Consider the following 24657-nt stretch of genomic DNA (forward strand, 5'->3'; position numbering starts at 1 on the left):
ATCTCACACTGTTTAGCGTGTTGTGGTGTAGTGCCCGCGGTAACTTGCTTATTTTAGCCCTGAGATGTAACTTCAAAAGGAAAAGAGCCACAAGCAGAATATTTTCCTAAGCAACCCCTTTGTCTTTCAAATCAAACCAACTTAATTAGACTTTTGCTTGGTGCAAAGCGTCTTTACGCTAAGGGGATTGTCAGAGAGGCACAGCGCATGCGTGCTGAGCCAACGGCCCACTTTTCTCCCAGGCCCCGCCCCCTAAGCGGCGTCCCGCCCCCTAAGCAGCGTCCGCTCCCCTGAACGGCGCCCCGCCCCCTGAGCGGCCTCCCGCACCGGGAACCTGGAGCGTCTTCTACAGCTGTGTCGCTATGGAAACGACTACTGCTTGCTTTCCCGTGGCCATAAGCGGTATGGCGGCTGGGGAGTCGCGGGATAAAGGCGGCTACTATTTCAGATTCCTGCCTCAGAGAACCTTCACGTCCCTGAGCTCCCGGGAGATCACTAGCCGGCTCCGCCAGTGGTGAGGGCCGAGGGGCGGAAGTGGCCTTGCGGCAGGCTCGGGTCGGTGGGCTGGGGCCTTGGCTCCGCGCTCGTGTTCGTTCTGGGGTTCTTCTCTCCGAGTTCGTGCCCGTGCTCGGGGACTCGGCTCTGCACTCCCTCAACTCCAGCCAGGACCCACTGACTTTTTCCCCTCTACTAGGTCCATGCTGGGCAGAATCCAGGCGCAGGCGTTCAACTTCGACCGGACGTTCCAGCCCTACCAAAAGGATGATTTTGTCATGGTTGGTATGGGGGGGTGGGGGTGACGGTCTCTTTTGATGTTCTTGGGAACGCTCCATGACGTGTTCTTAGAGTTTGGGAGTAATAAAAAGTGCAGGTTGGTTTTTTTTTTGTTTGGTTGGTTGGTTTGGTTTCTTAGGGGGCTTTTTGAGACAGTGACTCATTCTGTAGACCAGACTAGCGTGGCATTCACTGGGATCCTCTTGCCCCTGTCACCCAAATGCCTCTATGACCACCTTGCCAATATCTTTTACCTACCTTCGGGATTCTGCCTTTGATAACTTTACAAATCTGTAGTTATTTTAGACAGTCTCACTGTGTGATTCATGATGGCCTCGAACTCACTTGTCAGTCATCCTGCTTCAATATCCCCAGAGCTGAAATACAAGCATGTGTTGACCGATTTTGACTGAAAATTGTAAGGGATTAAAAAAAAAAAAAAAAGCATATCTTGTTTTTAAATACTATTACCCGGCTTCACCCCTGACTTTATTAAGCTTAACTCCAAATATTTCTAGTTTCTGAAAATCTCATTCACTCTGAGAAGTAGGCATCAAGCTCCAACAGACTGCCCAAACAGGATTTCCTCCCAAAGGTTTTGAGCAATGGCCTGTTTGAAAAAGCCTTTAGCTAGAAGAGAATTCTTTAAAGAAGGCAGAGTTTATGCAAAGGTGTGAGTTTTTTATAGGCATCATAAAACCAAGCCCCATCGTTGTCAGTGTTGCCTCCTACCCAACAGTAGGTAAAGTGTTCTGGTTTGTGAAGTGACCTTCATTCCCTGCCATTCTCCTGAGCAGTGACTTTACAGCTGGCATGTAATCTTCTCACTATGACACTTTCTGATGGCCCACTGTGTGCTAGGAATATAGCTTCCTCAATAGCTAGAGATAGAAACCCCTGAAGAATGCCTTGGGCCCGCACCACCAAATAACATCAGTTATCTTACCCACTGCCTGGAGTGAGGAGGGCAGGCAAGCAATCCATCCAATTGTCCCTAACTCCGCTCACTCCCATGAAACCTGTAGAAGCGAAGCGTCGCCTACTTCTTGCTCCAGCTGGCCGGCTTCCCATAGTCCCTTGTCATGATCCTGTCTCTTCTAAAACACCTGTGATATTGAATCAGAGGTCTGTCCTACACCAGGATAACATTAGCATCTGCAATCACCTTCTTCCTGAGTAAACTTTGAGGTTGAAGAGAGGACATGAAGTCTGAGCTACATTTTCCAATCTGTTTTCCATAACAGAGGGCAGATTGGTCTCGTAGTCCATTTCCCTTTACCTGTGGTCGGGTTTTAATGCCATATTATGACATGTGTTCGTTAGTCATGGTTAGATTTTGATAATTTACCAGTACTGCCCCTCTACTAATTTTTAAGATCAGAATTTTGAAGTGCTATGATTTTTTTTCTTTTTATTTATTTATATTTGAGACATGGTTTCACTGTGTGGCCCTGGCTGGCCTCAGACTCACAGAGATCTGCCTATCCAAGTGCTGGGACTAAAGGTGTGCGCCACCACAACCAGTTTTTTTTCTTTGATACTTTTTGTTGTCTCCATCTATAACATTGAATACACCTGTTTATTCAGCAAATACTTGTTAAATACTTTCTTGATCTCACTTGGCAATTGTTAAGATCTCATCCCAGATCATAAGGCACACACAGTTTCAACAAATCAGTCTCCACAGCATACTGAAGTAGTGTTCTAATAAATCTTATAGAAAATGTCCTGGTCACAGAGGGAAGGGCCAGCTGATGGATCATGATAGAAGGTATATGTCTCCTTTCCCTTCTTCCTTTTGTTTGCTCAGAGTTCTTCAATGGGCTCAATATTCATCCATAAAACTCAACAGATTTCTTTCCATACTTCCAAGCATTTCTTTCTAATTTTAAAGTTCCTCTTGGGCTAGGGATGCAACTGAATTGGTAGAGTATGGGTTTAGCATGCATAAGGCCCTGGGGTCCATCCGAACACTACATACACCAGGCACGGTGACATATACCTATAATCTCAACACTGGGAAGGATGGAGGCAAGTGGATCTGTTCAAGATCATTTTTGGCCCAGGCTAGCTCAAAACCAAATAAAGTAAGACTCATATTTAAACTACTGGGGATCTGCGCATGGTGACACAGCCTGTAATTCCAGCTCTTTGAGCTATTCTTAGGGTTACTCGAAAATGAGTGCTTGCCGAGGTCCTCACTTTCCAACTAACCCTGAAAATGGCTCAGAAGTACTTAGGAGGAGACTTAAGAATGAGATGAGAGGCTGAAAGGAGGGGTAGATGAAGCACTGGGTGAATCCCAGGGTTCTGACATAGCTGACTAGAGTAGCTGACTTTACTAAACACATAAAAGATGGAAGAGTAAATGACACAAATTAATTTAATGTTAGGCATATTCAGCTCCAAGGTGCATGCAGGTGGCTGCCTTCTGGCTCATTGATTGTAATGTTACTTCAGGGTCTCAAGAGAGCACCATCAGATTAACAGGTAGGGCTCAGAGCCTCATCCTGCTGTGCCAGATAATGAGTTTTCGAAGTAAACAGTGACAAGCCTTATTTTTCGGAACTTTGCCTAGAGGCCTGCACAGGCTCCTGTGTCTACCTCAGGAGCAGAATTTAGGCTCGTGACTGCATGCCATTCAACCCTAGCAGATTTGGATAAGGGATACAGGCCCAAAATTCCTTAAGGAAGAGAGGGCCTGATAAGGCAGCAGTCAGTCCAACACTGCATTCACAGGACTATGAGCTGGACTTGTAGCTCAGTTGGTGCAGCACCCACGTAGCAGGGGCAGGCCCTGGATTCAACTCCTATTACAGAGAGGGGAATGACAGATACTTTTTTGTGCATTTTGACTTCAGTACCTTTGTTACTGCAAACTAGTTTATGAGTCAGCTAATCTTTTTGAAGAACATCATTTTACCTAAAGTTGACATTTAGGAAGAAGCCCCTGCAGATGCCTTGATGTCAATTCTGTAACAAACCAACAAAACCATATACACAGATACAGACCCCTTCTTTTCTGTTTTTAAATGTGTTTTTAGAGATACAGGTGTAATTTCAATTTAAAAAACAAAACGCCTTGCTCTGATTTAATAAGGGGCCTTTATAAGAGTACTTCAGGAGCTGGAGAGATGGCCGAGCATGAAGAGCACTTGCTGTTATTGCATAGGACCCAGGTGTGGTTCCCAGCACCCACATGGTAGTCACCTGTAACTCCAGTTCCAGAGGTTACAGTGCTCTCTTCTGGTCCCCACACCTAAGGCACATTTATGCATGCTGGCCCAAACCATTAAACAAATAAAAATAAGTTTTTATAAAATCTATTTTTTTTTTTAAAAAATCAGTTGGCTCCAAGCCAATTGCTGCAAGTCCACTTCTGTTTATGATGTGTAAACAGGATTAAAGGGACACCCCATGTTTGAGACAGGCTGGCCTCAAACTCTCGAGTCTCCTGCTGAAGACTGTATGCACATGTCCTCCTATCTACTTGACTTAATTTCTTTTAATTAAAAACAATCTGGTATTGTCTCTCTGTCTCTGTCTCTCTCTCCCCCCCTCCCCTCTCTCTCTCCCTCCCCCCTGTGCACACATGTGTGTGTTTATGTGCATGGGTGAGTTTGTAACATAGTACACATGTGGAAGCCAAAAGGCAACTTTGAGAGTCAAGTTTTTTCTCCCACTACATAGACCCTGATTGGACTCAGATCCTAAGGCCTGTGCTGTTTTATCTTCTGAACCATCTCACTGTCCCTTGGTTCCATTTCCTTTCTTTAAAAGTAAAATTTAATAAGCTTTTCTTGATTTCAAGTTCTTCTAGCCAGTGTGATGCTACACATGTTTAACTCAACATTTGAAAGATAAAGGTAAGGGGCCCGTCCAGAGTGCCAGGTTATCCTCGGATATATAGCAAGTTACAAGTGTGTACAAGGCTAGCCTGGATACATGAGACACCCTGTCTCGGAAAAAAAAAAATATCCTTCAAGCTGGACACAGTGGCTCATCCCTGTTCTACTAGCACACAGTGTTGAGGCTAGAGGTTTAAGATTTTGAGGGAAACTTTGAGCTACATAGCAAATTCAAAGCCAGCCTAAGGTACAGGAGACCCTGTCAAAAAAAAAAAAAGAAAAAGAAAAAGAAAAGACAAGGGCTGAGGCTGTAGCTCAGTGGTGGAGCAGTTGTTCAGTGTAGACAGAGGCTGTAGCTCAGTGGTGGAGCAGTTGTTCAGTGTAGACAAGGCCCTGGGTCTGATGTCTAATACCTTCCTTAAAAAGGCAGTGAGTAAAGCAGAGCGTCTCGTCTTACTTGGTATCAAATGGTATTTTATTAATTTTGTTCTAACATGCTCCCTTGCAATTTGTATTTTAGGCTTTTTTCAAAGACCCAAATGTTATTCCAAATTTGCAGTTACTTTCAGATTCTTCTGGACAGTGGACTACACTAGGTAAAGATTTTTATATTTTAATTTCCAAGTTACTATTTTAACTAAATTTTGCCTCAGCAATTATCACTAGTGATTTGTATCACTAAAGTACAAATTGTGGCATCATGATAATGTGTGACCAGCTGTGTCAGGCCTTCCCTGCACCTCTGTCCTGGGAGTCTCTTGCTATCATCCTGGCATAAGAAAAATTTTCTCTTAGTAGTTTAGAAAACTATGCATCATATATTTTATATTTAAATATTCTGCTAAAGGCAAGTCACATTGATGTGAGTAAGAGGAAACATGCACTTCTGGAATTCATTGGTACATTAAGTGGGGACATGTTGAAGGATACACGAAGATCTGGGTTCCATCCCCAGTGTCACATAAAGTCAGGTGTAGTTGTACACACCTACAACACCTGTAATCCCAACACTGGGGAGATAGAGCAGCAGGATGAGTTTAAGGCCATCCTCTGATACATGGCCAATATAAGGAGAAGGATGGAAGGAAAGAGATGGTTCACTGAGTTCACTTCCTAGTAACCATAGGCAGCATAACACTATTGTCTATGACTCTAGCTCCAGGGGGTCCAGGACCCGTAGCCTCCATGGTACCTGTGTACACATGTACACACCCCCACATGGACATATACACATGTGTAATTAAAAATCTTGAAAGAGTGTTCCAGGTTTTTTCATAGAAGTGAGAACGTGGTGAGGGAGATGGTCAGGTCAACCCAGAGGAGAAGGCTCAGGACAGGAAGGCCTGGGCAGAGCACTGCCGCAGCTCTCATGGGGTTCTGACATTAGTTGGCTGCCCTGGAATGTTGTAGAATAATTACAAATAATAGAGAAATGACTTCTTAAAGGGGGACATTTCTCTAGATGATGCTAATAAGACACTAAAACAGTCCTGAGAAATTTTACTTTTAAAAAGTAAGTGTGTGTGTGTGTGTGTGTGTGTGTGTGTGTGTGTGTGTGTGTGTTTGGGTGGGCTCATGCACACACATGCCTGTGTTCATGTGTCTGCACATGCAAGCATATAGAGATGAAGAAGTTAGAGGAGCACCTTCAGGAATCAGCTCTTCCAAACTGAAGCCGTCAGATTTGCCTGGGGAGCACTCTTACCAATTGATCATCTCCCCTAAAAGACTGTTTTGAAAACCAACATGAACATCACATTTTAAATTCAAGGTTGATGTCTTAGCCATGCAACAGGTTACACCATTCCACTTAGAGAAAAAAATATGTAATACCAATTTGTGCATAAATAAATACAGATTGCTTAGAGATTAGCTGTTTTGTTTAGGGGGGAGCCTTTTGTTAAACTGTGTCTTGGTGGATCTCTAAGAAGCCTTAACACAAAGTAACTTTTTTAGAGTATTAGTCAAGAACAAAGTTACAAAAAGGTTTCTGTTAGACTCAGCAGGTCAGATTTTATTGCTTTTGGCCGAGGGCAGCTGCCAAATTCACGGAGCAGAAAGCTGGTGCAGCCTGATCTGCAGCCTGCGACCAACATTCAGCTCAGTTTCTAAACTCATGCATTTGCCAACTTAGAGTTTTCAAGAGCAAATAATCAGAGCGAGGTAGCATGGAGTTTTTAAAATGTTCATAATAACTTCAGCCAGTCTTTTAAAAGAAAACCAAAGTTCACAGAAGCACCTATGCCCCCCCCCCAAGTTTTTTTCATAATTTCATTTCTTAAAAATGCATTCTATGAGAATTTCATACATGTATACAATGAGCTTTGACCATAACTCCTCCCCTTCAACTCTTGTGGATCCCCTCACCCAAATGCTTCCCACCTCCCACTCCCATCTCCACCTTTTTTTTTTTTTTTTTCAGTGAACCCTCCAGGCCTAGCTAGTAGTGCTGACCACTTGTGCATAGGTGTGGAGCATCCCCCAGGGCATTGGTGAATTACCAGAGGCCATACCCTAAAGAAGAATGATCTCCCCCACTCCCCGCACTCCCCCAGACTGCCAGCTGCCAGTAACCCCTCAGTTAGGGAAGGGTTCTTGTTAGCCCCTCCGATCCATTGGAATTTTAGCCAGCTTAGTCTTCTGCAGGTAGCTGAAGCTGCTGTGGGTTAATGAGTGCGACAGGCCTGTTAGGGCTCAGCACTTGGCCTCATCCCCCAGCTCTTAACATTCTTTCCACCTCCTCTACCAAGGTGTTCCCTGAGCCTTCGCTGTTGAATTGCAAAATTACATGTATTCATGGTGTGTGTGTGGAGGTCAGAGAACAGTTTGCAGGAGTTGGTTCTCTGTCCACCGTGTCAGTCCCTGGGATCAAACTTTGTGCTGACCTCGTTAGGTCCATTTCCCCTCTAAGCTGTTTTACCTTATTCTAGGCTGGGAAAGAAACCCTGCACAAAGAGCTTCTGAAGTACCATGTGTGCCTCATGGGTAATAATTACAACTCTAAAATTAGAAACACTCCACTTGGGTCTGTTTTTTAAGATGTATTTTCTATTTATGTGTACATGTGTGGATGTGCACATGCATGCAGGTACCTACAGAGACCAGAAAAGGGTGTTGGATCCCCTGGAGCTTTGGTTACAAGCACTGAGCTACCTAGCTGGGTACTGAGATCTGGAAGAGCAGGGAATATTCTTAGCATGGAGCAGTCTCTCTAGCCCAGCACTCTTATTGTGAGGAGGGATTTCTTGTATGTTCCCAATGCTCTTGAGTAGCCTGTCGTCTTCCTCTCCTCTTATTTTCTGTTGCTATTATATTTCTGGTAGATTGGCGTCTTCCCCTCAGTTTTCATCTGGAGTCTTTATAAACAACAACAACAACAACAAAAAAAAAAAATCAACTTTCTATGTTTCTCTGAGACAGGGTCTTACTCCACAGACCAGGCTGTTTGAAACTGTGTACAATCCAGATTTAACTTTGAACTAAAAGCAGTCCTCAGCATCTGAAGTGCTGGGATTGCAGGTCTGTACCACCATATCCATTTTATGCAGTGTTGGGAATTGAACCAAGAGCTTCACACATGCTAGGAAGTACTCCATCAACCGAGCGAGCTATGTCTCCATCCCCAGAAGGAGGCATTGCTAAGCAAGAAAGGACTGGAAGGGGAAGATTGTGGAGGTTTTAGCCTTGCTAAATTGTGGAAAAAACAAGAAACCTTATTCTGAAGAGAACACCAAGGATATGGTAGGAAACTGTCTGATGAAGGGATCAGGGTGTGGCTGATGGATGTAATCAGTCATTTCAGCAGAAACCAGAAATAGAAATAGGATAGTATCAGCAAAGATGTTGCTGGCTTCAACTAAGAAGCTGGTGGATGTCTTAGCCTAGGGGCTGGGCCATAGAACTCCTCAGCTTTCAACATGAACTATTTGTTTTAAAAAAAAAAAAAAAAAAAAAAAAAAAGACCCGGAAAGAAGGTGGTTCGGAGTTGGAGAGAGAGCTCAGCAAATAGAGCTTGTACTGCTCTTCCAGGTGACCTGAGTCCAGTTCCCAGCACCCTGTTAGGCCGTTCACATGCAGAGGCTCCAAACACCTCTAGCATCTGAAGGCACCTGCACACATGCACACACACCTCTCATAATTTTATATTCTTTTAATTTTTTTTTTTTTTTTTTTTTTTTTTTTTTTTTGGTTTTTTGAGACAGTTTCTCTGTGTAGCCCTGGCTGTCCTGGAACTCACTCTGTAGACCAGGCTGGCCTTGAACTCAGAAATCCGCCTGCCTATGCCTCCCAAGTGCTAGGATTAAAGGTGTGCACCACCGCCCAGCTTTTATATTCTTTTAAAAACAAAAGAGGTGAATTGGAGATCATTTTCCCAGACCAGGTAGCCGCTAATCTTATCAAAGACAGAGCCACCCATACAGAGCTTGGAGCCAAGTTAACCCTACCTTAGGAATTGGTTCACCTGGTGCCTGAAGCACTCTCCTCTAACCAGGGAGCTGTGGGAACACTCTCAGTAGGCCCAGAAGACATAAGATAAAACTAAAATGAATTATCCTTGAGCTTAAAATTGAATTATTCTTAAGTGCAAGAATCTGTTTTCTCTCAGGCTTGCTGGGAGGCTGTCATCCAGTCCCTAGTTGTCATCTTTCTGGTTTGGAGTGGAAATGGCTGTCCCACGTTCATCTCATTGCTATATTTTATTTTACTTTAGCTTGGATTTCTCACTCAGTAGACCAGGCTGGCCTGAAACTCAGAGATCTACCTGCCTCTGCCTCCTGAGTGCTGGGATTAAAGGTATGCACCACCACTGCCTGGCTCACCAGGATATTTTAGATGCACATATTTGATGTAACAGGTTTACATACAGAAAGGAATACTGCGTCAGAGTAAACTCTCCCTCTATCTTACTTGTGTCCAATCTAGATGAAACTTTGAGCCTTAATGAGGTGAAGTCTGGAGTCTTTTGAGGTAGGATGGGTAGTATTCTGCATGTGAGGAAACTGAATTTAGGAACCAGGGACAAAAGCCTATTTACTAAATTGTATTGCCCTGACTTCATCTGTTCTCAGTTACTCTCCAGCAGCCCCTGCTCAGAGTGCAGTTACACTGGGTTAGGCCATCATCCTGTGAACTGAGAGAATGCACAAGTCTATGGCAGATGGTCTTTCACACAGTCTGATTTTAATTTAATAAATCAGACTTATTAAAATGGAATGCTAGCCAGGTTGGGATGCACACCAGTAGACCCTTCATGTTGGGGCTTGAGGGTGGCAGATGTAGGTTACATGCACAGGCCAGCCTGGTTTACAAAGACTGTCTCAACACACACACCTGCACACGTCACCGCTTCTCCTGTGTGGTGTCCACCAGCCATGCCATGGACCTGCCAAGCTCTCCCGAGACCCCTTGGTCTCTCAGAAGCACCCAGAGCGATTCCATCATAGTCTGTAGGCTTTTTACTTTATCTGCTCCCAAGAGGGTTGGGCCTCAGAAACAGCAGGCCCTTCTTTCTGCAGCACAGCTTTTGAAGTCACTGAAGCACAGTTTCTGGCTTCAGGCATTTTTCTCGGTCCCATGTCCAGGATTACAACCTGCAATGACAGGTTCCAGTGTGAGCTGGTGGATAGACAAAACAGGAAGTGCAAACAGTTGCCAGGGTTACTTTTAAGCCCTGGCATTTCTCAGGCTGGTGATACAACAGTGGCCTGTAAGTGGACCTCAGCAGTAGCATGTGGAGGGCCTGGGTTCAGGTCCCAAGGCCTGCACCCCTTAAAAACAAAAGGGTGGTCAGAAGACAAAAGAGCATCTTATATAAGACTATATGTAGGTTAAAAGGAGGGGGGGGGGTGACATTGATTGAGATGATAGTAAAAAAATTGTCTACATCTTTATGGCTGTATAACTTAATTTGTACTAACAGAAAGATCTTCGTTTGGTTTTTTTGAGAGGGTTTCTCTGTGTAGCCCTAGCTGCTCTTGAACTCACTCTGTAGACCAGGCTAGCCTCAAACTCAAAGTGATCCACCTGCCTCTGCTTCCCTTGTGCTAGGATCAAAGGCATACATCACTACCATGCTGATGAAAACTTTATTTCTAAAAGAAATAGTCAAGGAATAAGTGTAGCCTGGGGACTGGGAGGCAGAGAGGGAGGAGCCACCGCCATAGAGGAAGCAGAGCCCAGAGCAGTTATCCCACACTTCCCTTTGGACATGCGGTGACTTGTTCAGAGTGCTCTAAGTTTTACCTTGGCCTGGAAACTTTCTGTGTCATATACACTGTCAGTGAGACTAAAGGAGACTTTGTATGAAGAGAAAACATTTCAAGGCTTCCTCAGAGACTTTACAGCTGATGATTAATTAAATTATTGTTTTGGTTTTGCTGTTTTGTTTTCTGAAACAAGGTCTCGCTGTGCGGCCCAGTTGGAACTTGCTGTTGATCTGTCCTCCTGCCTTTGCTTCAAGTGACAGGATTGTGGATGCAAGCCACCCCACTGCTCAGTTTCTGTTGTTAACATTTGGTGTGATTGTATATTTATCTGTGCACACATGCCCTAGGATAATTTTCAGGAGTTGGTTCTGTTTTTTTATTTTGTGGGTCCAGTGAATTGAAATTAGAGCGGTGGCGCAGCGGCTTAGGCGCCGGCCTGCAGAGGGCGCCTTTGTGCGAGCGCTTGCTCTCTGTCTCTGTCTCTGTCTCTCTGTCTCTCTGTCTCTCTGTCTCTTTGTCTCTTCCCCATCCCCCCTCCCGCCCCCCCCCCCCCCCCCCCCCCCCCCCCCGTTCGAATCCTGCTTTCCCCGTGTGACTCTGCCCGAGTCTCATGGGGAAAAAAAAATAGGTCATCAGAGTTGGTAGCAAACACCTTTATCCATTGTGCCAGCCCTTGGTGCTTTGGTGTGTGTGTGTGTGTGTGTGTGTGTGTGTGTGTGTGTGTGTATGTGTGTGTGATCTGAAAGATTTATTTTAGTTTTAATTATGTGCATGTCTGTGTGCGTGAGTGGGTTTGAGTATAGCCATCTATGGAGGTCAGGCGTTGGGTTTCCTGGGAGCTAGAGTTACAGGGTTTTGTGAGCCATCCACTGTGGGTGCTAGGAACTGAACTTGTGTCCTCTGTGAGGGCAGTACATACTCTAAATCACAGAGACATCTATCTCTCCAGACTATTCCTACCTCGCCATACCCACTTGTTTTGAGACAAGGTTTCACTTTGAAGCCCAGGCTATCCTAGAACTCACCCTAGCCCAGGCTGTCCAAGAAAGCTAGTCTACTTCAACCTCTCAAGGCTGACCATATATATATGTGTGTGTGTGTGTGTGTGTGTGTGTGTGTGTGTGTTACCATATCTTGCTCTAAATTTGTGTAATATGAATTATAGAGCATTTAGAATTATGAAAACCCAAAATATGTAAAGGAGTTTTATGCTTTCATTGGCAATTTTATACTTGATCTTTGCCAAAAGGCAAAGTTTTATAGACAGTTTTGACATCGGAGTTTCAGTAGAGTACATGCTGGCATGCAGGATCCCTGGATTCTGTTCTCGGCACCAGATAGTGCTGGACATGGTTGTGCATACCTGTAATCCCACCACAAAGAGGCAGAAGCAGAAGGTCAGAGGATTACATCCTGTGCTGCATGATAATGTCATGGTCAGCATGGGTTACATGAAACTTTGTCCCAGTACCAACACACACACACACAGAGCTATCTATAAATCCCTTGCTAAGCACACAGAGTATTTTGCTGTAAGGTATTCTTACAGCAAATTCTTATTTAGTTTATGTCCACCTAGTTCTGAAATAAGAATTTATTATAAATTATTTTTTAGCTTTTGCTTTTTGAAAGTTGAGTATCACCCTAAAGCCCACACTGGCTTAGAATTTATGCAGCCCTGCCCATCTTCAAACTGTGGCAATCCTCTGTGTTATCCTTCTGAATGCTGAAATTGGCTCTAAAGTTTTGTGCGTGCACTCACGTGTGTGTGTGTGTGTGTGTGTGTGTGTGTGTGCATGTGTGTTAAGATTTATTCTCCACCTCCTTGCAGTGGCAGGGAATGACAGACACATGCCTTTAATCCCACCACAAGGGAAGCAGGGGCAGTCAGATCTCAGAGTTCAAGGCCAGCCTGGCCTGTAGATGTAGAGGGAATTTAAGACAATCACGATTACACAGAGAAACCCTGTCTCAAAAAAAAAAAAAAAAAAAAAAAAAAAGTAAATAAATAAACAAAAGATTTGTTTTTCTTTTTTAATTTTATATCTCTGTGTTGTTGTGGGGTACCTACTGAAATATCCTTGGAACTAGAGTTCTAGGTGGTTCTGAGCCACCTGAAGTGGGTGGTTGGATCTAAACAGTGGCCCTCTGAAGAGCAGCAAGTGCTCTTAACCACGGATCCCTAAACTTTATTTCAATTTAAAGTGTATTGGTAGTAGTAACAGTGTGTCTCTGTGTCTGTGCACGTGTGTCACAAAGTACCTTGGAGGTGGGTTCTGTCTTTCCATGGTAGTTGGGGACTAAATTCATGACTTTGTACAGCACTTTCGACCACTGAGCCATTAAGATATGTGTCCCATTTGGTTACTTCTTCGAATCTGTACATAATGATTGATTTTAGAAATAATTAAAAATGGGGGCTGGAGCCATGCCTGGTGGCGCACATCTTTAATCCCAGCTCTCAATAAAAGGCAACTGTCTGTGTGTTTGAGGCCAGCTAAGTCTATATAGTGAGTTCTATGACAGCTAAGACTACATACCAAGACTTTGACTCAAAAACAAAACAAAGAAAAAAAACCAGAGGAATGGAATTTGAATCCAAGTCATATGGCTCATAACTGCTTGTCTCTCCAGCTCCAGGGGATCTGATGCTGCCTTCTGACCTTCATAGGCACCTGCATACACATGCCAGACACACAGACACCACATATACACATAAATAAAAATAGGTCCTTTTTAAAAAGATTAGAAATAACTAAAATTACTAAATTCACTTTTACATATTTGTTCTTTACAAAATATCTTCTTTCAGGAACTGAAGTGAAAAAAATTGAAGCTATAAATGTTCCATGCACACAACTTTCAATGTCATTTTTTCAACGATTATACGACGAAAATATTGTACGAGAAAGTGGACACATTGTCAAGTGCCTAGATTCTTTCTGTGATCCATTTCTCATTTCAGATGAACTGAGAAAAGTAAGTAAAGAATTTTAAAATTTCACAGTGGAACTTTATTGAAGGAAATATAAAATATCAAGACCCAATGCCTGAGTAAAACTCTTAAGTTACATCTAGCTAGTTGATATGACCAGAGATAATGTTTCTTCTCAGTGTGTGTACTTATCAGTTTGTATCTTTCAGTCAGATATTACGGGACATGTGATAGTAAAGATTTGGCTAACACTAGACAGTTCTTCTCAACAGTAATCTGCCTCAGTGAGTCTACAGTTTACAGGTAGAGAAACTCTGACTGATTTAATGAGTACTTATTTTCTTCTGTAGGAGTCTTTAAATCAAATTCATATTAAGAATATATGTAGAAGACTGGTTATGGTGCCACATGCCTGTTATCCTAGCACTTAAGAGGTGGAGACAAGGGATCAGAAGTTCAAGGCTAGCCTGGCCTACATAGTTACAGGCTATTCTGGGCTATATAGCTAGACCTGTCTCAAAAACAAAACCAACAACACTAAACTAAAAATGGAGCTTGGGACATAGCACAGTTTGGAGAGTTCTTGATCTAGTCCAAAGGCAGCACCAGACTCCCTGGGGCAGCGCCTTGTGCTTGATTCGTAGCACGTCATAAACGTGGCATGGTGGCACGTGCCTAGTAAACTAGTAGTTTAGGATGGCTTTGACCTTCTGATCCTGTTTCCACCCCTAATACTGGGTTTACAGAATGCACCATTACACCATGACTATGATCGGTTCTCCATATAAGCCTAAGATTGGTCTGGGAGTGTAGTGAAATGGTGGAGCATGCACTGTCAGAAACATGGCTCTCTCTGTGTGATCCCCAGTACACAAAAGTACTAAGTTTAAAATACTCATTTTAAGTATATATTAAAACTCCCAAAGCTTAAAATTATAACCATATGTTCAATATATTACATTTTATTAAGATGATTTTTTCAATCTTAGGTTTTGCTTATGGAAGACTCTGAAAAATATGAAGTCTTCAGCCCAGTGGAGAGGGAAGAGTTCTTGTTCTGTCTTTTTAAGCATCTCTGCCTTGGAGGGTCCCTTTGTCAGTATGAAGATGTGCTAAAGCCGTATCTGGATACAGCCAAACTAATCTATAAGGATCTGGTGAGGTAATGTTCTCACTGGGCTTCACTGTGGGATTGTGGGTGGAACCACCCAGTGTGGCTCATGTTCACACTGGCTACTGCTCCAGTCCTTTTGGAGCCTCTGGCTTCTGGAAGCAAGGATTTCATGACTATGGCTTGTTTTCACTTTTGTTTATTTGTTTGTGGGATGACTTTTTTCTTCCCAATGGTGGTATTGAACTCAGGACATTGGACCAATAGGCAAGTGTTCTATCTCTGCAGGAGGTAGCAGCCTTGACCCAGTTCTTGTGTGGTTTGGTTTGTCTTGTCCTGTGAGACAGTCTTAAACTGCAGCTCAAGCTGCCTCTCTGTAGTCCAGCCAGTCCCCTGCATCAGCAACCGAAGTGCTGGTATCACTCCAGTGCCCAGCTCCCCAGACTTAGTGCCCAATCTTTTCATTCTTGTCCTTTTCTCATTCAGACCTGTCACTCACTCTGTCCCATCCAGTCCTGCGTTAGCAACTACCATATCCCATCCCTCTCCCTCCACTGGACCCTCCCTTACTTTTTGAAGCTCACTTCAAGAGTAAACTTGAGCCTGGAGAGATGGCTCAGCACTTAAGAGAGTCTGCTACTTTTCCAAAAGACCCCAACTTGGTCCCAGAACCCACAGGGCAGCTTACAACCACCTGTAACTTCAATTCCAGGGCATCTGATACCGTCTTCTGGTTTCTTTCAGCACTACATACATGTGGTATACATACATATATGCATAGAAGTGAACATTTACACACATTACATATAAAGCAACCTTTTTAAAAATGTAATTTCAAGATTATGAATTGGGGCCATGTCTATAATTCCAGCCCTGAAGAGGCAGAGGCTTGAGGATCACTGCAGGTGCTAGGCTATCATGTTCTACATTCTCATTCCAGGACAGTCAGGGAAACAGAGGCAGCAAAATGTCTTGGCAGGTAAAGGCTCTGGCTCACTAGCCAAACAAACGGAGCTTCGTCCCTGGAAAACTATGGAAAGGAGGAGAGAAGCCACCATGCTGACCTCAGACCTCCACACTGGTGCTGTGGAGAAGAAAGAAAGGAAAAAGAAAACATTTAAGAAAAGCATGCATGTCCATCATAGTCGAGCATATTCTGCCCACTTGTAACTCGTGTAAACCCAGGAGACTGAGGTCTTCCTCTCTGCAGCCCACCACGCATGCACATGCTACCACTCTGCCACATTAGCCTGTGTAATGTCTCGCTGCCATGTGCAGTGGAAAAGGGTTCACAGAAATTTGAAACAAACAATTCTGGAACTTAAACACTGCAGGAATACTCTTTCCCACAGACACCTCTTGTAGCCTAATCTGCAACTTCCTCTACATTTTAAAATGCTTCTGTTAGCATCTCTTAGTTATAAGTAACAATGGGTTTCGTCAAGACGACGTAATTCACAGTGTGTGTAATGTGCTTCAGAAGTATCCCACATTGCCCTCGTTTACATTTTTGCATGTTAAAATTTTTTTAAAGACCTGAAGAGTAATGACAATTCATAAAAAGAGCAGGTGAACTGATGACATCTTGTTTTGAAGATTTATTTGTATGTGTATGCATGTACAAATCTAGTGAGGGCAGAAGAGGGTGTTGTACCCCCTGGAGCTAGAGTTACAGGAAGTTATAAGCCACCTGATATGGACTCTGGGAACAGAACCCAGGTCCTCGGCCAGAATGGTGGGTTCTCTGAACCGCTGAGCTCTCTTCAGCCCCCAGGCTTGTCATATTTTAAATGTGCCCTTTTTTCTCATCTTAGTGTTCGGAAACATCCTCGAACCAAGGAAATACAAATTACCTCTTCTGTCTTTAAAGTAAAAGCCTACGTGAGTATTGAGCTTTTATCACAAATACAGTTGCTATTCTTGTGGCTTATGCTCTCAACTGTTCCGTGTATGTTTGTTATGATGTGCTAAGTACTTATGAAAATCAGCTTCATGGGGAGTCAGGAAGAGAGAAGCAGAGACTCTGGAGGAACACTACCTACTCTGCTTTACTACCTCTGAGACAATAGCCCACTCCACTTTGAGCACTAAGGGTTTTTCCAGCCTAAAGTTCCAAACTCTTCCCACAATCCTTCCCAATACAACATGGTCAGGTCTGTCACAGCAATACCCACTAACCTGGCATCACCTTGTATATATTCATTTGCTCTCTGCTGTTGTGATGGAGCATGGATCTGAGCCACCTTAGGGAAGAGAGGGTTCTCTGTCTTACAGTCCAGCCCATTGCTGAGGGAAGCCGAGGCAGGAACTAAAGCAGATTCCATAAGAAAGTGCTGCTTACTACCTTGCCTCATGGCTTGTTCAGCCTGCTGTCTTCTATGATCCAGACCATCTGCCCAGTTTTGGCTCTACCACAGTGGGCTAGGTTCCTCCCACATCCATTATTAATGAAGATAATGCCCCACAGGCATACTCACACGCCAGTCTGATGGAAGTAATCCCTTAAGAGAGATCCTCTCTTCCCAAAGCTAGCCTAGGTTTAGACCAAGTTGACGACAACCAAGCAGCACATGTGGCAGGCACGTGGACTCAAGTGTCTCATTAGTCCATAAGTCCATAAAGTGCTTCTCTTAAACTGACAGATGCGGAAAAAGTACAAACTGAGAATCCTAGCACTCAGGGGACTGAGGCAGAAGGCCATCAAGCTCTAGTCTAGCCTGGACTATATAATGAAACCCTATCTCAACACACACACACCCCTAAATAAAAAAAAAAAAAAAAAAAAAGCAAGCCAGGCATAGTGGCTCACACCTGTAGTCCAGCACTAAGGCAGTATTGCCATGAGTTTGAGGCCAGCCTGGGGCATACAGTTAAATAAAACAGCAAAGACTGCTACAGAAAGTAGCATGGAAAGCCTATGATTGGATTACACATTCCTAAGAGCATGAGTTATGATGCATGTGTGAAATAGATTTGTCCTATTAATAATAGTATTGGTGGATTATTGCCAATTTATTATCTAAAAATTTTATATATGTTTAATTATTCTTCTTTGTTTATTGAGACAGACATCTTGTCATGCACTGCAGGCTGGCCTCAAACTCAGTCCTTTTGCCGCAGCCTCAAAGGCTGGGATTAAAGTTGTGTGCCATTACGCCTGGCTGTGTTTCATGATACTTGGGCTAAATATATATAATAGTCAAAGGCTTCAGTGTAGTTGAATCCTAAATAATTACAGCTTCTCTTTCCAGGACTCTATTGGTGTGTGCTACCCTTCACCCAAAGAGCACGAGCAGACATTCTCATATTTCCTTGTGGACCCCATCAAGCGTCATGTGAATGTCCTGTACCATTGCTATGGTGTAGGGGAAATGGCTTAGTATGGTTTAAGCTGTCTGTTACACTGTTCCTTAGTTTGTTGTGTCTCTGTGTCAGCACTAACGGGTAGTATATAGGCTCTTTGCAGACTAATCGAAGGCCACTGTAAAGAGCCCATTTTGAGCTGAAAAGAGCAAGCACCGAAGTGCCTTTCTCTAAATGTGCCCAGCATACTCATGCTGGGCTCCCGGATAGATCCTATACAAAGCAGAAAGTCACAAGTTCATGTTCATTCTATTAAGATGCAGCCACATTCCTAATTTCCTTTTTTTAAATTGTTTTTAGTTTTTTGAGGAAGTGTCTCATGTACCCTAAGATAGGTGAGCCTTGAACTCACTATGTAGCTGAGGCTGGTCTTGAACTCCTGACCCTCTTGCCTCTACCTCTTGAGTGTTGTAATACAAACATGTACCATCAGGCCTGGCTCTATTTATACTCTTTGGGAAGCTAGTTAATTCTGGACTAGAATTGAAACATTAAACATCTCTACCACCAGCCATTAATGTGATTTAATATGATTTTTTTTACTTCAGTTCATGTAATTACATTTTTATCATTGCAGAAAGGTTTATGTCTTGCTGGCATGATAGTGCATGTCTTCAATCCCAGTACTCAGGAGGGAGCAGCATCGGTTTTCTATGAATTCAAGGCCAGCCTTGTCTACAGAGCAAGTTCTAGCATAGCCAGGGCTACACAGAGAAACCCTGTCTTGAAAAGAAAAGTAGCCGGCGGTGGTGGCGCACGCCTTCAATCCCAGCACTTGGGAGGCAGAGGCAGGCAGATTTCTGAGTTCGAGGCCAGCCTGGTCTACAGAGTGAGTTCCAGGACAGCCAGGGCTATACAGAGAAACCCTGTCTTGAAAAAACAAACAAACAAACAAACACCAAAAAGAAAAGTAAAAAATATTTATATCTCTACATATAGGAAAAACAGAATTCTTTTGCTTCATTTTTTTCCACTTAAAATCTTCATCTGAAGATAATTGTAAACTCTGGGGGCTACAGAAATGACTTTGTGATTAAGAACACTAACTGTTCTTCCAGGGAACTCATGTTCAGTTCCCAGCACCCTCAAGGCGGCTCCCAGCTGTCTGTAGCTCTCCTTCCAGGGGACCTGACAAAACACCAATGCATATAAAACAAAAATAAATAAATTTTTAAAAATAATTGTAAATTCTTATTATATAACAAAATAAAACTCTGGCTGCCACACAGTTTCTAATTGATACATAGTAGTGATACATATACTGTGTGGTACATGCCAGGTGTTGCTGATACTGGAACCCAACAATCTATGCATGCTAGGCAATCAAGTGCTCTGCTCACTGTTATATGCCAGCACAAGGTCTCATGTCGGTAGTCTGGCCTCCACCTGATACATAGCCAAGGGTGACCTTGAACCCTTGATCCTCCTGCCCCTACATCCTAAGGGCTGGGGTTACAGTTAGTTATAGGCCACCAAGAACTGTCTAGTCCTTGAATTTTAATTCTACGATTATTTATTCTGTGACCCTGAGGGCTTTCTTTGTTTCATTGCCTTTTTTGTAAAATGGAAGAAATAATAAAATCCTTTCATAAATTATAAAAATTAAAATATACCTCAAGTGTACAATGTTGCCATGTGTATAGTTTAAGGCTATACTTATGCTCAATTAGGGAAATTCAAATAAAACAAAAAAGCAAAACAAACAAACAAAAAACCTGAGAAACAAACTCTGCTGGCCTTCTTGGGGTCAGAATTGCTTTTGTACAGATTATTGTTACTTAGACAAAAAAAAAAAAGGGGGGGATATTGCTGCATCTCCCCCTGGGCCCAGAGGATGTAAGCTCCTCAGTGAACCGGGATGCCAAACAGTCAGTTGTTGTCGTTTTTTAAAATGTGCATTAGCCTGCATTTGTTTCTAAGCATCTTGTGTTTACCTAATGCCCAAGGAAGCCAGAAGAGAGTGTCAGGTCACCCACAAGTGGGACCACTGCCAGTTTAACTGCCATGTGGGTACTGGGAACTGAACCTGGAACCTCTGTAGGAACAGTAAGAGCTCTTACCTGCTGAGCCCCTCTAGGGCTTTTTGTGCTAAACTGTTTTAATGTACTAATTTGTTTACTATTTACCTCATAAAAACAGAGCCTGTGTCTACTTGTTGTGTTTTATATTAATTTATTTGTTTTATATGGAGGCTTTGTTTGAGGAAGGGTCTCACGGTGGCTTGGAAGTCACTACATTGAGCAAGCTGGCCTACAACTTCTATAGGCCTTGTGCTGCTGCCTTCAGAGTACAGGGATGCAGGTGTGTGGTGCCACAGCAGCTGCCTTGTCTGCTTTATGTAAGAAAAGCTATTCCTTAGGGTGAATGTGTTGAGCGTGTGGAGTGAGGCAGAGGGTCCCTTAGGAGCAGGGGGCACAAAGATAGAGCCCTCCTGCAGGGCTTGGGAGCCCTCCAGCCAGCCATTGTCTACATGCACATCTTAAGCTCTCTGCTCAGTCCCTTCAGTTACCCCAAAGTGTTTGTTGAAGTTTTTGAACTGTCAGAACCTGTATTTAGTTGTGCAGTATGGGGTGGGATATGGAGCCTGGGAACATGCCTCAGGCCACACGATCCCTGGAAAATAGCAACAGCCTGTAGAAGCCATTTAAAAAAAAATGCAAACTGAGTCAACTGAGAGTGGAAAGATTGTCACGGTTCAGACAGCTGGCCATGTGACAGCAGACATGACCAGTGTCATATGAATGGTATTCTGGGACTTCAAAACATTCTTCAAAAATCCCAGATGCTACTTAAGGAAGAAGATCTCAGAATTATAATTTGGACATTAGATAGAGACATAGGGAAGGCTGGGAAATGCTGGATGCTATAGTTCCCATGCGTGAAAGTGAAAATACAGGCATAGGCACAGAAGGCTTGGGAAGCTCACGGGCACTTGTGAGGGTGCCTGACATGGTAGTGCCTTGTTCAGCACTCCGTGCACATGGGAAGGCAGCTTCCTAGGGACTTCCTCACTGAAGCCAGAAATTTCTCATGGTGCTGAGAAATTTCTTGCTCTCATAGGCATTGTATATAGCCACCATCAGTAGTATCATAAAGTACCTTGCCAAGATCACTCTCCCACTGATGAGCTAAAGAAAGTCCAGAGACTTTGGATGCTTGGAGCTGTCAAAGCAGCAGATTGACCAGTTTTAAATTTAGACCAACTACCAGCTATCTGGCTATCATGAGTTAAAAACAGTGAATGAATACTCAGGAAAAACAAATCAGGCTGGGGATGGAGCTCCTTTGGTAGAGTGATTCTTCTCAGGCAAAAAGTTCTCAGACACCAGAGAAGTGCAAGCAGGAGAATCATGAGTTCAAGGCCATCTGCAGCTAGATACTGATCTTGAGGCCAGCATGGGAGACCAACAAAAATAACAACAAAGAAAGCAAAACCCAGCAACAACATGGAAATGATGGGCCAACAAGATGGCTCTGTGGTGAAAGGTGCTTGCTGATAAGACTGACCTCAGGACCCTAACAGTGTAAGGTGACAACTGCAAGTTGTCCTCTGTCCTCCACACCCTTACCACAGCTCTTGCTTGTCTACTTGTACACAACACACAATAAATTTTAAATCAGGGCTCAGAGCACAGCCCCATGCTAGAGTACTTGCCTGGAGTGTATAGGGTCCTGGGTTCAATCCCAGCACTGTAAAACAAGAGATAAAGTAAGACAAAATCCAGTGTGGCCCAAAAGAAGAAGAGTTAGCAAAATGAATGAGCTCTGAGGTGACAGGGCTCTGAGCACCCGGAAGTGGGATCTGTGGGAGGAAGTTGTGGTTAGACGGGGAAATCCCTTAGCTGAGCCCTCCCTTTTTCTTTATTCTCTGGCCTTTATGCTCTGATTCACAGGCCCATGGGCATTGTTCTAAATCATGCTCTACCAGCTTTGGTCCTTCACGTTTTACAAAACAGGTTTGCAGCTCCTAAAAGCTGGTTGGAGGCTTCTTAAGGAACAAGAGATCCTAAATTCTCTTACCCAATTAATCACTACTAAATGTTACAAACTAATATAGCTGGGTGTGGTGGCACTATAGTCCTAACACTTGAGAGGTGTGAGTTACAGGCCAGCCTGGGATATAGAGTCAGCCTCTCTCTCAAAACAAACAAAATCTTGCACTTGGGAGGCAGAGGCAGATAGATCTCTGGTAGTTCGAGGCCAGCCTGGACTACAGAATGAGTTCCAAGACAGCCAGGGCTACACAGAGAAACCCTGTCTCGAAAAACAAAACAAAACCCTAGCATTCATCCTATGGAAGTTTATTTATAATTGCCTATTATGTTCTAGCCATGGTCCACATATTATGTATGAATCATATTTTGGAGTGGTGAGTCACACGTGTAGTCTCAGTACTAGAGAGATCAAGGCTCATAGAGGGGGTGGTGTGGTGCAAGTGAGGCCCCTGTCTGCAAAGCAATGCCTCGACTAAAAACAAAACAATACGGGGCTGGAAAATTGATTCAGGCTGTTCTTAAAAACAACCTGAATGTGGTGCCCAGCACACGTGTGTCAGGCTGCTCACAGCCATCTGGAACTCCAGTTCCAGGGGATCCAATACCCTCTTTGACCTCCCCAGGCAGCTGGATACATGTGCACAGATTCACACATTATAAAAAAAAAAAAAGTTTTCAAAGAGTATGCTCTCCTCTTGTTCTGCCCATCCTCTACAAAAAGGTTAAAATAAAAATTTAAAGGTGTATTTTTATTTGTGTGTGTGTGTGTGTGTGTGATGTTCAAATGCTCATGGAGGTCAGAAATGGTGTCAGATCCCCCTGAAGCTGAAGTTCAGGTAGTTTTAAGCAGCCCAGTGTGAGTGCTGGGAATTGAATCTGGTCCTCTGGAAGAGCGCTAAACACCCCGAATCCCTGCAGTATCTCTTTAGCTCTGATGTAACTTTCAAGGGAGTACTGCACACTTTGAAAGACCCCTGTGATCATTATGTGGTAAATGAGTTCAAGAGGCCACACAGAGGTGGGAAAACAGTAGCTAACTAATGACTAAGAAAAGCACCATGAGCCAAACAGCGTTGATGAAGATGGAGTATTACAGGAAGAACTGGGCCTCTCCCCAATTTTGTCTTGCAGTTTTAACTGCTAGTACCCTAGAGGGTAACTGTTTTTCAGAGATAGTGCCTATAAGGAGATAATTAAAATAAAGTTAGGTCCTATGGCTATACCCATATAGGTAGGTCAAGCTTTTGGTGTTCTTAGAAGGAAAGCAGGTTAGAATGCAGACAGGAGCTGGGCAAGATGTCTCAACGATCAGGGGTTTGTTGCATAAACCTGGCTAACTGAGTTTAGTCCCCAGAACCCACAATGGGAAGAGAGAAACAACTCCTAAAAGTTATCCTGTGGCTTCCACAATATGTGTCACATACACACATAGAGAGACACAATGACCCAGACACACCACACATACCCTCCAGCCCCAATAACAATGTCTTTTTTTTTTTTTTTTTTTTTTTTTTTTTTTTTTTTTTTAAAGAATACAGACTAAAAGGGAAGAATGTGCAAAAACCAGGAATAAAAGCAAGGATTAAACCTCACAAGAAACCAGTCTCATAAAGGCCTTGACCTTGGGCTTCGGACCTGTAGGACTGTGCGGAAAGTTTCCTCTAAAATTGCCCAAGTCTGCATAGTTTATTGGGACAGCCTTCCAAAATAATAGATGGAGGAAAGTGGATGTGTCTCAGATGCAGCCTTGAACCCAGAAGCAGTCTGATTTGCTGGTGGATTTCAAGGAGATTTGTGTGCTCCTGGTTTAGAACTTTGAGAACAATTGGAAATTAGTGTGGCAACAACGATGAGCAAGGACTTTGAGACCAAGAGGGACTGGAGTTAATGGGATAGGCGGGAGGGAGACTGTGTAGGGGGAAGCCTTGGGAACCCGACAAGTGTGCACATGACGTTCCCCTGTTAGCTTCTTCACAGCTGGTGTTACTGGGAGGTACACAGTGGGAGCCAACACAGTTTTCAGTGGGTGAGCAAGGATGAACACACTGCTTGAGAGAACTGGGGTGGAATGGTAAAAGATTGATGGGAACAGGAAAGACAAGATGGAGTCTGGGAGAACAGCCAGGAGCTGACTGGAAAAGCTGAGATGTGAGTTGAGAAGGGGCTTATGTCCCTGAGAAAGTCAGTGGGCTAAAGACACCTCTGTAGCTCACACGCACACTCCACACGCAGCAGCAGGCACGCCTCATCTACCGTTTTCTACATGGACAGCAATCCTACCTCTTGCCTCTTAAAGCAGCCTATTTAGGTCAGGATTGGTGCCACACATGCTTTGTATAGAAACTGAACAGATGTTTGTATAATAAAAAAGCAATCTGACCTCCAGTTCATAATCCTCCTGCCTCTGCTTCATGAATGCTGGGAT

The 24657-nt window shown here is 43.6% G+C and overlaps 1 protein-coding gene across 5 annotated transcripts; it reads left to right on the plus strand.

Moving 5' to 3' along the window:
- The first annotated feature begins 273 nt into the window (after positions 1-273).
- Positions 274-24617, plus strand: Cfap300 (cilia and flagella associated protein 300). 5 transcript variants are annotated; one of them, XM_076926113.1, is made up of 7 exons: positions 274-402; positions 695-776; positions 5143-5218; positions 13641-13807; positions 14753-14925; positions 16689-16755; positions 18126-19863. In XM_076926113.1, the coding sequence occupies exons 2-7, from the start codon at positions 699-701 to the stop codon at positions 18252-18254; spliced, it is 690 nt and encodes a 229-aa protein (XP_076782228.1). In that variant the 5' UTR covers positions 274-402; positions 695-698; the 3' UTR covers positions 18255-19863. The 5 variants fall into 5 exon arrangements, with proteins under 5 accessions (XP_076782228.1, XP_076782229.1, XP_076782230.1 ...); XM_076926112.1 differs by lacking the exon at positions 18126-19863 and adding an exon at positions 23764-24617 and having other exon boundaries at positions 293-514; XM_076926111.1 differs by having other exon boundaries at positions 294-514.
- The last annotated feature ends 40 nt before the right edge of the window (positions 24618-24657 follow it).

Source organism: Arvicanthis niloticus, chromosome 27 (genome assembly GCF_011762505.2).
Source record: "Arvicanthis niloticus isolate mArvNil1 chromosome 27, mArvNil1.pat.X, whole genome shotgun sequence".
Lineage (NCBI taxonomy): Eukaryota > Metazoa > Chordata > Mammalia > Rodentia > Muridae > Arvicanthis > Arvicanthis niloticus.